We start from the raw sequence: 12,373 nt of genomic DNA on the forward strand, positions 1-12,373 counted from the left end.
ATTTACAAAACAACTTAAATGTTTCCTAAGTCTATTTTCATTATTAATTTTCTGTAATGTTTAATATACGAATATCTGTTTGAAACGGTTTCCAATGAATACGGAAAGTACATTCAGAAACAGTAATACATCACCTTTCAAATACCGTGCATGTATTAATTACCTTTACAACATATAAATGAGAACGTCTTACCCCATATTAGTGGAACACTTGCATTGGCAATAGCAAATTCAATTCATCTCCCCATTATGCAATTTGAAGGACTAGCGAATCGAAGCTGCAATGGAACAAGGGCAACATAAGAAACCTTGATAACCCCATTTAAACAATCTTTTACACGGTGTAACATGCTATCATAATCAATCATATGTCATTTTTGTTTATACATAAAATTAAGATTTCAAGTGTTCACATACTTAATGTAAAAGAGGTCTCCATATACTTGGCATTTAGTGTTCGATAGTTCTTAGATAGAACGCTTTAAGATAAAGACTTTAGTTCCTCAAATATACCAAAATTAAATATAGAATAAGATACCGCAGGGGAACCTCTTTCTTTTGTTTTTACCAAATATATGAGAAGAATATATTTGCTACTATTGACAAAAATATAAATGACCATTATTACTCTGACCATACTTCATATGAAATGTTATTACAAGTCAAAATTTGTGTGATATTTCCAGAATGACCCGACTCAAACTCCTACTTTTTTCACTGCAGTAACATGGTTCTAAATTTGCACATGATGCCGAGTCTATCGAGTTCAGAAAACATGTCTCGTGAATGACCACGCTAAATTACATGAGGTATTCTTTCAAGTCACATTGATGTGTTATATTAACAGAATCAACCAACTCAAACTCCCACTTTTCCACTGCAGTGACATGGTTCCAAATTCAAACATGATTCCTAGCCTATCAATTTCAGAAAACATGTCTCAAGAATGAACTCTAGGAAGCCAATTTAAGTTAACCTCCACTGTAGGTATCTCTATCTTCAAATTGCGAATGGTAGAATTTTTCCATAGGGAAGCCATTTCTTCATCACAGATCACGTGTATTTCATGCTCTAAATTTTCAAACTTATCGACCGAGTCTGGCAGTTCTCTCAGTTTTGAGCAACCCTTCAAGTAGAGCTTCTGAAGCTTCAACTCACCAATGTCATCTGGTAATTTGGTAAGACTTAAACAGTCTGAGATATCGAGACAGCTAAGTTTGTTAAGCTCTTTAACAGAATCTGGCATATATGCCAAATCAGAGCAGGAACATAGCCTTAGAACTTCCAAATTCTCCAGCTTTGCAAGATCTTGTGGCAGTGCAGAAAGCCCGTGACAGTTAGTGATACTAAGCTTTTTCAATGGGGTGATGTTACACAGCCCATCAGGCAATTTAACCAGATCTTTGCAATAATCAATGCTCATCTCCACGAGATTTGGCATTGCATCCGAGATAGAATATCTTTCAAAAGCCTGCCGTGTATTACACATATGAATGGACAATTTTCGTAGATTCTTCAATATGCACAGGGGAGGGATTGAAACCTTTTCCAATCTGATTCTTTTCAAATTAGTTAAAGAACCAAGTCGCTCAAACATGTTTAGTTCAGAGCGATGGAAACCATAATTTGTGACAATCAGAACTTTCAGTTTATGCATCTTCTCTGTGAACTCTGGCAACGAGTACTGGCTAGAAAGAAGATTTAAAACCAGAACCTCAGCTTCGTCTGGTTGCATGTCACACCAATCCGAATTAAACGTTTCATCTGCAAAAGCATCATGTTTGACATTAACAGTGGAAGATTAAGTTTGACACGGCACAAGCGTACTTCTTTCTTATTAGTTCATATATTTTCAAAACAATTACCAGTTTTTTGGAATATGTTTGTCAATTTATAACAATGAATCAGTTACTCCTATGCTACCTTCAATGATAGCAATTTAATGGAGGAAAAGGATGCTATGGTCAAATGCACTTCAGTTCCTTCTGAAGTCAAGATAATCAATTATTATGAAACTTGGAGTGGCATGTAGCATTTATCATTTATGTATGCGCATTCCCTATAGTTTGGACAGAGAGAAACATACCAGTTGAAATAGACAATATGCGAGCAGCAACCTTTGGTTGTTTCTGTCTATGCAACATTCCCAGGATGTATGAGAAGGAACGGCCAATGATTCCAAGCGGATTCAGTCCTACCCACCATTCAGGACGATTATCTCCCTTTAACTCAATCATCACTCTTTCTCTCTGTTCAAATGTTTTTTCCCCTTTGCTCAGATGTATTGCCAGCTCTCTAAGGAGATCATGCACCAAAACAAAATGGTTATTGTAGTACATGTCTGTATCCTGTGCAACTTTCCTGCACAAGGGAAGAACAAAAAACCCAACAAGATTAACAATTTTATTTCTTTGCTTCATAATTATAATAAAATAAGTTACATATATACATGCTTTCCATCTTCTTTTACTTCAAGATATAGATTAATCTCAAAATATCTTATGCATGCACTAAGATTATCAAGTATGCTGAAATTATAACATTTTCAACTTATATAACTGTTATTCTTATGTGATAGTGATGACAATCGTATCTATTCGTCCACTAGTGAAACCTACATTATTAGCTTGATTGATTCATATTATTGAATATAACACATATTATTGAATATAACACATATAATCCCTTTTTCAAGCCACATTCGTAAGATGTTTTGTGCTCATATAATTAAGCATTAGATGACCAACAGGGAGAAGGGTGGAGATGCCATGTACCTTGTAACTATAACATTAATCAAATTCCTGGTGGTTAAATCATGGATAATGGACATTGCATTGCTACCATCTTCATTAAGGTTATACAGTTCTGCCCACATATCAATGAGGGCGGCTACAGGGATTCTTTGATCTTCAGGAAATAGCCCCAGATCCATGAAAAACTCCTTTCCATTGACGGAGAACTTAGTCTCCAATATATCTAAACTTTGTTGAAGACGAAAACGCAAATCAGTATCAGACTCCAGAATGGATTGCTTTTGTAAATGCTCCATCATATCTCGCCACACCTCAAAAGACTTGTTACAGAGCGATCCAGCAATCACCTTAAGGGCCAATGGTGAACCCTTGCAACCTTTCACTATCTGCGTTTCAGGGCAACATAATAAAATCAGTAAATAAATTGAAAGGCTGGGTAACTACGTTGTTCATATCCTAATAAAGAAAGGTGAATATGACAAACGGACAAATTCCGTGTTGTTGCTCCCTCCATTCCTATTTATAAAGCTCGTTTACCTATTCATCAGATTAAGAAAAGTAGCAGTCGAGAAAAAAATAAATCTATCTTCTTTTTTTATTTTCAAAATTATGCTTGTCATTGATAATTATCTTCTATATGTAACCTACTTCAGAGTAAACATAATTAATGCACTGAATATTACGGACTGCCTCTTGTAAAAAGAAGCTACTCAATCTCTTATTGAGACCGGTACATGTGCAGCCATTCGTACAAAAATCTGTTCAATATTTTTTTGTGTTCATCTCTCTCATATACATTATCTATTAGATGTCATAATGCTAGAGAGATAGAGACAAGAAATGATGTTGCATATATTGTTGCACGTGAATCACAGTAATTATGTGTAGTGTGAGTGATTTTGGAAAAATAGAAGCACCACCTCGTCGACAAGATTTTTTTCAGGTATGTCTGAGCTTTTGTCTTTCAGCTGTGCAAAGTGACGGAAAAGGGATTCTGCATGGACATGATCAAGTTTATCCAACTGGTATGAGGTGCCAAATCTTGGAAATGAAACCCTTGAAGTAACCAAAATCTTGTAATCAGGTATCTGAATTTTAAACTTCTCAACAAGGTCTTCTGAGCCAGGCCAAACATCATCCAAGACCAACAATATTGGATGTTGCCCAAGAAGCCTCAGCAGAACTTCCAGTCGATTTACTGCATCTTCATCGGTTTGAAACTTCGGAACCTTAAAACCGCAGTGTTCAAACAGTGTCTCCACAATGGTCTTCAAGTCGGGAGTTTTTGATACAGTGACAAAGAAGATGTTTTTCCCGAACTTGTCTAGTGAAAACAAAATAGCTTTCTAAATTATCTGAGATACTATTCCATAATGCATGTCATGCATATACGAGCTAGTGATTCCAGAATAAATAATTTAGATCAATAATATATCATACGATCACATTGAGAATCACCGCATCACCCGCAATTTCTCACAACATCGAATATTGCAAGGAAACGTAACCACAACCACAATTTGAAGCCTTATATTAAAGGTAATGTTCTATTAGTCTTCTTTCAATATTTTTTCTAGCAATTCAAACACAGTCCTATTATGGAGCACGAGAAGAAGAGAGGGAAGAGAGTTAGTTACCTTTGACTTGAGGGACCCAACATATCTTCTTAGCCAGTGTGCTTTTCCCCGATCCTCCCAAACCAGTCAAGACAAGAACAGACACACCATCCTTGAGCAACTCAATCCTCAGCTTGCTTAAAGGCACACCCATTCCCAAACACTCAGGTTCTTGAGGAGCCCCACAGATACCCATGAACTGATACTCAGGATAACGCCCGAATCCCTCTTTTAGCAGAATCTCCAGAACCTTCCTCATGTCGACCATCACCTTCATCAAGTTCTCCGTGTTCTGCGCCGTCATGTTCATCGATAAGTGCGTCTGGAGAGCCCCGTCTTTGCTCCGAAGCTTGCTCTGGTAATGAGGGAACGACCACATTTTCCACGGACCCAATTTCGAGCACTTCCGAACCATCTCTTGACCATCTCGCACGAGACTCTCCAACTTCTCTATCTCCTTGCTGGGCGAATCCAACATCGTGTTGTACGTCTTCATCTTCTCCACCAGAGGATTCAAAGAGTTTAAGGTTTCTATGTTGCTATCGAGTGTGGATTTGAAGGCTACACCTTTTTTTATGATTGAAATAGCCCCTTTCAATGCCTCTCCCACAACAGCTCCACTGACCAGATCTGCCATAATTAACAACACCCAGATGACAAAAATCCAAACTTGCTCCCTGAATTCGAAGTCAAACACCAACCGATGCCACTGTCGTTATGTGAGACGAAAAAAACAACGATCACGAGGTGTCTCGGAAAACAAACCAAGTTTTAATGAAGTGTATAAATAAGGTGATATCGATCATCAAACACGAATTTTTGTTAGTAAGATGAGTGGTTGCTGTGGTTTTTATATGTACACTTTAGCTAAGCTTCGCGGTCTTTGCCGAGAAATTTACAGGAAAGGTAAGGGCTTTCGTATTCGTGTTACTCACGTTAAGGAATAAACTATAAACATGAAACTTCACATAAATAAATAACCGCTCATTTTAGTTGTTCACTAAAAAACTCAGTAGATATAAAAAGAGTGTGTAAAAATAATTAAATATTTAATAATTTCTAATACTCTAATTTCCTTAATTTTTGGAATAATTAAAATTAATTCCAATCACCGGTATCAATGAGACTGATAAATAAATAAAATCTCACTTCCTAGTGAAGTAACTAAATGCACCTTTTTCCAGTTAAAAAAGGACAATATATTGAGACTTGCCTCATACATGACATAACTGCTAACTATACTTTAAATAACTTAACCATAATAACTAAATTTGTATGACGCATTATTTCATAACATTATATTTTGTGATGTGTTTCAGTGTACAATCCTATCATAAATTTAGCCATTTTTCAATGTTGTCAAAAGGAACTGAGCTAATGTAAATTAAAATTTCTTTCCCAAAAATGGAATCTACTGTCAACAATGAATTACCAAAACAAAAAAGGTAGCAAGTGAAAGAGTTCTATTGACAACTGATGCAGATTAAAACCGTTAACCTAATCATTGAAGATATAAAAAAAACCGACTTGAACCCGACGTGAATCGAACACGCAACCTTCTGATCTGGAGTCAGACGCGCTACCATTGCGCCACGGATCCACAGTTAAGAATATTTCAGCATAGTAAATATAAGATACATTTTAAAGCCTATAAAATGGACAATCCATAAGATTACCAAAGTCCAACAGAAACAACTATTATTATTTATATTCATTCATTAATACAGCATAACCATGCAGATTATTCATATACCAAGTTCCCAACTACAAAGCTATCACTCTATCTTCTTCTCCTTGGATATTCTGCTTTTAATCTTATGAATGGTCTTCTCATCAATAATCTCATAACATCTCTTGTATTTCTCCCTTAACCACTCCCCAAATCTCTTGATCTTGTCCTCGTTCTTCACATAAGTTAATGGAATTGCCATTCCCACTAATACACCTGCACATCAAATCAAAATTATAAACAAACAGAGAGCTTGATCGAGTGTGAAAAAAACAACGCAAAACAACTTTACCACGTACCGATATAAACTACTGTAAGCAGGTCCATGCAGCTTCCCAAATAAGACAGTGACAAGAATCCAGCCACAACCCCCACAAATACTGGCCACTCTTTCCTTACACTCACAAGGACCAACCACCTTATTATTTTTTCAAACCATGCTCGAACTTCGTTTGCTATTCTTCTAGTTGTTTCTTCACTCAACTCCAACCTCAAGAAGTTTGGTTGTTCCCTAAATTTCACAGAAAAAACTGTTACATGTACTAGGTATATAGGTATTTCATGTAATCAAGTTGTGTAACAATTAGTTGATGATGGTGCAGTGATTTTGCATCCCCATCATAATAATCTAGTTGCTATATGTAAGTAATGAAGAAGAATGTGAGAAGACAATTTTGTATCAGAAAAAAAGCAAGAGAAGGGTTCTTACTTGCCCAAAAGTCTAAGCATATTGGCATAGAGGAATGTTGAAGCAACAACGAGTATGGCAACCCATGAGATGACAGTGAGGAAGTTGAACTGAAATACTTCCATCAACACCCATGCTGCTGTTGCCACTACAATAACGATTGCATTTAGTTTCTTTCTTCTCCACAGAACTACATCCTTCACTACACCATCGTCAACATCTACACCACAAAATTAAAGCACAAAGTTGAGTCTAAAGGATCGATCTTTAATGTAAAGATTATGAAGCATATGATGAAATATACCTGAGGAGTAAGAGGGGTTGGTCAAAGGTTTTGTTTCTTGTTTTGCTTCTGCAGACATGATGAGGAAGATTGTGATGAAATGAAGATGATGTTCAGGGTAGGTTCAAAGCCACAAGATTGCTTCAAATATGGTGTTTCAATGGAGGTGAAGTTGTTTGGCTAAAAGGGTACTTCTGTGTGACTTACACGTGTAAGATTCTGAGGAGACGTGGAACCATCGAAGCATTCGTGGCACCTTCATATTACCTTTTTGCATTTTGTAGCTAACGGTGCCGTTTTGGTTAAACTGGTGGAGATAAGCATAAGGAGAAAGGTTAACAAATAAAGCGGCTAAAATATTTACACCAAGGGTGAGATGAACGATAAACCATTCGTAAAAGAAGAACACTGGCTAAATTTGAGTAACCGATTATACTGTAATTCATACAAAAAAATGAAAGAAAAAGTCTCACAATAATTAGTCACACGTCTTTTAATGTTGGTTTATACACAATAAAAATCCTCTACTTTCCATAAACAATACATACAAAAATCAATAATCAAAGAGTAAAAGTATTCTTTAAAGTTTAATATCATTTTGTAACGAAATTTATTTACATTTAAATAAGAAAAAAATTAATATTTTTAATTAAAATAATATTATGATTAAGTAAATTGAATTTAACTCACTAATCAATTATAATTAATAAGTGAGTTAAATTGAGTTAGCTTGTTAAATGATTAACATGTGATAAATTAGATTGGGTTAGGTCGAATAGTCATTTTACAACACAAACAAATATTTATAAATTTTCATCGATTTTTGTATTTATGTTAATATAATTGATTATATATTAATTACTCATATGTGGAGATAAAGAGATATAAATAAAAAAGAATAAAAAAATTAACTATTTTAAAATAAAGATTAAAAGTTTAAAACAATTATTGGTTTAGTATGGAACAATTTTCATTAATATCACAATAAATAATATATGTACTTATATTATCAGTTACCTATTCTCACTCAAATGTAAGAAAAATAATTTACGATAGTAAAAAAAACTAGTTAGTATAATTTAATTTAATCAATTACTTATAAAAGTAACGTGTTTTTCTTGATCTGTCTTTTTACTTAAATTTTGATTACAAATAAAAAATTAAAAAATAAAATTTCAATTAAATAAAAATATTTTTACGATAATTCGATTAAACCGAACTAGGGTTATCTTTTTACGAAAGAATCCTTACAGGATTTACTGCAAGAAATAGGAAAAATGAATAAGCATGCATGATGGTGGGTCTATGTAAGGCTGTGTTCGCATGCGCGGATTTAACTCTTCACGGTAATTTGTGAGCGACGATAGAGAGAGGTAAGCGTGTTCGTTTGGACCGATTTACGCGGATGGAAAAGGATGGATTTGCGGGATGGCACGATTTTAACAATCTTCGCTGAGATGATTTGCGCGGATTCTTACCCATTTACGCAATTGCCCTGAACCATTTCCGTAATACCCTGTACATATTTACATGAAACTGAAGGTGGTGTAATCGGTGAAGGTGGTGTAATCGGTTATTGGAGGGTGTAACCGGTTACGCTGAAGACCATGAAAAGGAAGCCATATGTAATCGGTTACGCACTGAGTAACCGGTTACCAGCAGTGCAAAATTTCTGCTCGTGTAATTGAAAAAGTCGCATGAAGGAGAGGAAGGTGGACGATGCCGGAGCCTGGACGATGCACCACGGATGGCCTGCAGGTTGTTCTTCTTCTTCACATACCAGCATGAAGGTGAGGAAGGTGGAGGAAGGTGGAGGACGGTGGATGATGGTGGAGGCTGGACGTAGCAGAGGATAGGATGCAGCCAGGTGTTCTCATGTTGCACAATACTGGATTCTTTTCCCAACTGGATGTGATGGTGGCTGCAGCTGCTGGAATGAAGACTGTGAAGGTGGTTGCAGTTGTTTCAATTCCAAGCTGCTGGACCGTGAGGTTGCCTTTGTCCAGCTCTACTCTTCCATGAAGTGAATGAATCCTCCTTTCTTCCATCCAAGCCATGAGAAGCATCCCTCCAAAGAGATAAAAACCGTGAACTTGGTGGCTCTCTTACTTCAACAAATTCAACACTTTGCATGCCAAGCCATCAACTCCACTTCCTCTCCCTTCTTTTACGTGAGGTGCAGCCAGAAAATGGAGAAAGCCGTGAGGTGCCCCTTCTCCATCCAGCTTATGGGTTTTTAATTCATAAGCCAAAGTGGTGGCTCCCGTTTAGTCAAAATAAAATGTTGAAGGTTGTAGCCTTGGACTTTGCAAAAGTAATGAGGGGACCATTTAAACAAAATTCAGACTTTTCTTGGAGTTCCTACATTATATGCTTCCAAGTAGGCCATTACCTTCTTTTTCATGTGCCACTTTCCTCTTCTTTGGACGTTTTCAAACATGGTGGCCCCCCTCCTTTTGATTCCACTCCAATGTGCTGAAATGCTTTGCCCAAAACAATATGTGGTCGTGTGGCCGTGAGCTATAATGGATGTGTGAAATATGCCTTCCTGCATGGGGCCGTGTGGTTTCCCTTCATAATACTAATTCAGCACTTTTGCATTTTGGAGTTCCTTGACTTTTCAACAATTGTGGCCCCTTTCTTCCTTATTCCAATTAATAGATTTGCCAAAAAATGAATTGTTAGTGGTACCAAATGATATTGGAAAACCATGAGCTGCAACAATACCAAAACGTGATGGTCACTTTTTTTATATTCCAAACTATGTGTTGGATGCTTGCCAATTTAAGTTTGCCGTGTACACTTCATCATTGAATTCCAATGTATTTCCGATAATGTATTCCATGACTTCAATGTCTTTATTGTGGTTTGTACGTGACTTTGAAATCTTAAATTATGTTAAAATTTCCCTAAACATTTTAAAATATATTTATTTTACTACATTATAACTTTTATAATTTTTAAACAATATTTTTAACAATTATTAATAATTTTTTATCTCTTTATAAACTTTTTTACAATTAAATATAACATTACAAAATAACATTTTATAATACTTTTATAAGAAGGGCAATTTGGTAATCTATATTTTCTACCAATTAAATTAATTTTTAAAATCAATCACATCAATCAAATCCTACACTAATTCTCACAAACTTTCCTTCTAAATCCACTCTCAATTAACCTCAAATCCACTCAAAAAAACAACAAAAAAATTACCCTCAAATCCACTCAAATCATCTCCCCCAAATCATCTCCCTTAAATCCCTTAAAAAGAACACAGCCTAAAAGATGATTTTAAGTAGCTACATATGCTCCACTTTTATATGTTTAACCCATCACATGCTAAATCATATTTTTTTAATGTTAAATAAGAAACATTTAATTAATTTTTCTATACTTTGAATGCATGATATATGTTTTTCTAATATTTAAATATAATGGGATATGTAATTGTTTTATTTTTATTTCAAAGAAAAGTTGTAGTTGAGACTGTATATGTGTTGTAGACATGTATGTAGTCGTGAATGTGTTTGAATTTATACATGATGAAAATCTAAATGTCAGCGACAAATCTATGAACTAGAAAGAAACTAAAATTTTGTTTATTTTTTAACTTTTAAAATACAAAGTAGAAAGGAAACATATATAAGAAAGGAAGAGGAAAATAGAAGCGGAAACGAAAAAAAACGGTAAAAGCATATTAGTGTAACAGAGAGGAAGGGTAATAGTTTTTGGTGTTTTGACATCTCTACGTAGATGTTGATCGTGTCAAGTTTGGAATTAAGCTTATGAAAGGTGGATGGAGGAAAGATTTAGTAAGGATATCAACAAATTACAAGGTGGAGCGTATGAAAATAAGCTTGACAATGCCTTACTAAACTTTTTCCTGAATAAGGTAGCAGTTGAATTCAATATGTTTGGTTTGTTCGTTAAAGGATATTTCTTGAATTCAAGGTAATTTTCAATGCAGATATGCTATAATAGAAGACAGTAGTTGAATGAAAAAAAAAAGAATATTCAGATCATGCATGAGATTTCTTGGCCATTGTAATTTACAAACACTTTGAGCAAGAGTGTGTTGTATAAAAGCTAACAAAATCATAAGCAATATTTCCTTAGGCGTGTAGATTCACTGTCCTTAAGGACTTATCCGTGGTGTATATCCGTGGTGTATTGCGCAAGGAGAGGAAAGGAAGAAAGTAGAATCAGAAAAGACTGACTTGGAATGTCTTTTGGAATGAGAAAATAGATCTAAACAAAATGAACGTTGCTTAATAAATATATTACCGTTTGCCCATATAAAATTTTAATGACAAAGTTTAGCCTCTCAATAATGCAATCTCTAGCACTTTCACACACACCATAGGAAGGGACATAATTGATTAAAATCAATTTAGTGCTATCAGAACTAACAATCCCTCGATGTTTCTAATATCATTTGTCTTCTCAGGGGTTTTGTCAGAGGATCTACTAGATTTCGTTCTGACTTCACTAGTCAATGGAAATAGTTCTTTAGTAGTTGCTTCACCAAATTTTGTCTCTATTCTTTCCATTGTAATTCTTGTTTTTAGCTATAACTATTGTCGATTAGCAATCACAGTGTATTGACACCAACGATGTTGGTTTCATTCCTAGTGGAATGTTTGCTAAGAAGATTTTCAACCACTCAGCCTCACTATTAGCCATCTCAAGAGCGACAAACTCAGATTCCATTGTTGATCTTGCAATAATTGTTTGTCTGGCTGATCTTCATGTAATCGCACCACCCCCAAGTGATGTGAATACATAACTACTAGTAGATTTTATCTCATATGAATCAGATATTCAGTTAGTATCACTGTACCCTTCTAGTACAGTGGGAAATCCACTATATTCAATGACATAATCCATTGAACCTCTTAAGTATCTCATAAGCCTAGCAAGTACATTCCAATGTTCCTAATTTGAACATTGAGTGTACCTACTCAGTCTACCTATGCATAAGGTCTAAAAAAGTTCATCAAGTGCAGTAAGCTCCTAATTATTTGGGATACTGAGGCTGAGATAATGGTTCTCCTCTATTTTTCATTAATTTAGAATTAGCATCATAAGGAGTAGTCACTAGTTTTAAGTCATAAAACCCAAACTTCTTAAGAAGTTTCTCAATGTATTGTTCTTGAGATAGTCCCAAACTTCTTAAGAAGTTTCTCAATGTATTGTTCTTGAGATAGTAATATACAATCTCCCTTCCTTATGATTTTAATACTTAAAATCAGATTGGGTGAAAAGTCAAATTTATTTCTTCAAGTAATTAAATAAAAT

General features: G+C 35.1%; 2 protein-coding genes and 1 non-coding gene across 3 annotated transcripts; all 3 read right to left on the reverse strand.

Moving 5' to 3' along the window:
• Nucleotides 1-599: 599 nt before the first annotated feature.
• LOC124845354 (putative disease resistance protein At5g66900) lies at nucleotides 600-5,287 on the reverse strand. Its single transcript, XM_088100292.1, has 5 exons — nucleotides 4,391-5,287; nucleotides 3,674-4,077; nucleotides 2,775-3,139; nucleotides 2,087-2,361; nucleotides 600-1,764 (listed from the first exon to the last, which is right to left on the reverse strand). The coding sequence occupies exons 1-5, from the start codon at nucleotides 5,004-5,006 to the stop codon at nucleotides 941-943; spliced, it is 2,484 nt and encodes an 827-aa protein (XP_087956418.1). The 5' UTR covers nucleotides 5,007-5,287; the 3' UTR covers nucleotides 600-940.
• A 610-nt stretch (nucleotides 5,288-5,897) lies between these two features.
• On the reverse strand, nucleotides 5,898-5,969 carry TRNAW-CCA (transfer RNA tryptophan (anticodon CCA)). Its single transcript has one exon. It is a non-coding gene; the product is annotated as a tRNA-Trp (tRNA).
• An 81-nt stretch (nucleotides 5,970-6,050) lies between these two features.
• On the reverse strand, nucleotides 6,051-7,242 carry RTNLB13 (Reticulan like protein B13). The gene is made up of 4 exons (XM_047322437.2): nucleotides 7,091-7,242; nucleotides 6,808-7,006; nucleotides 6,398-6,609; nucleotides 6,051-6,314 (listed from the first exon to the last, which is right to left on the reverse strand). The coding sequence occupies exons 1-4, from the start codon at nucleotides 7,146-7,148 to the stop codon at nucleotides 6,145-6,147; spliced, it is 639 nt and encodes a 212-aa protein (XP_047178393.1). The 5' UTR covers nucleotides 7,149-7,242; the 3' UTR covers nucleotides 6,051-6,144.
• Nucleotides 7,243-12,373: the final 5,131 nt, after the last annotated feature.

This window comes from Vigna umbellata, chromosome 10 (assembly GCF_029865625.1).
Source record: "Vigna umbellata cultivar VRB3 chromosome 10, Vumbellata_1.0, whole genome shotgun sequence".
Taxonomy (NCBI): domain Eukaryota; kingdom Viridiplantae; phylum Streptophyta; class Magnoliopsida; order Fabales; family Fabaceae; genus Vigna; species Vigna umbellata.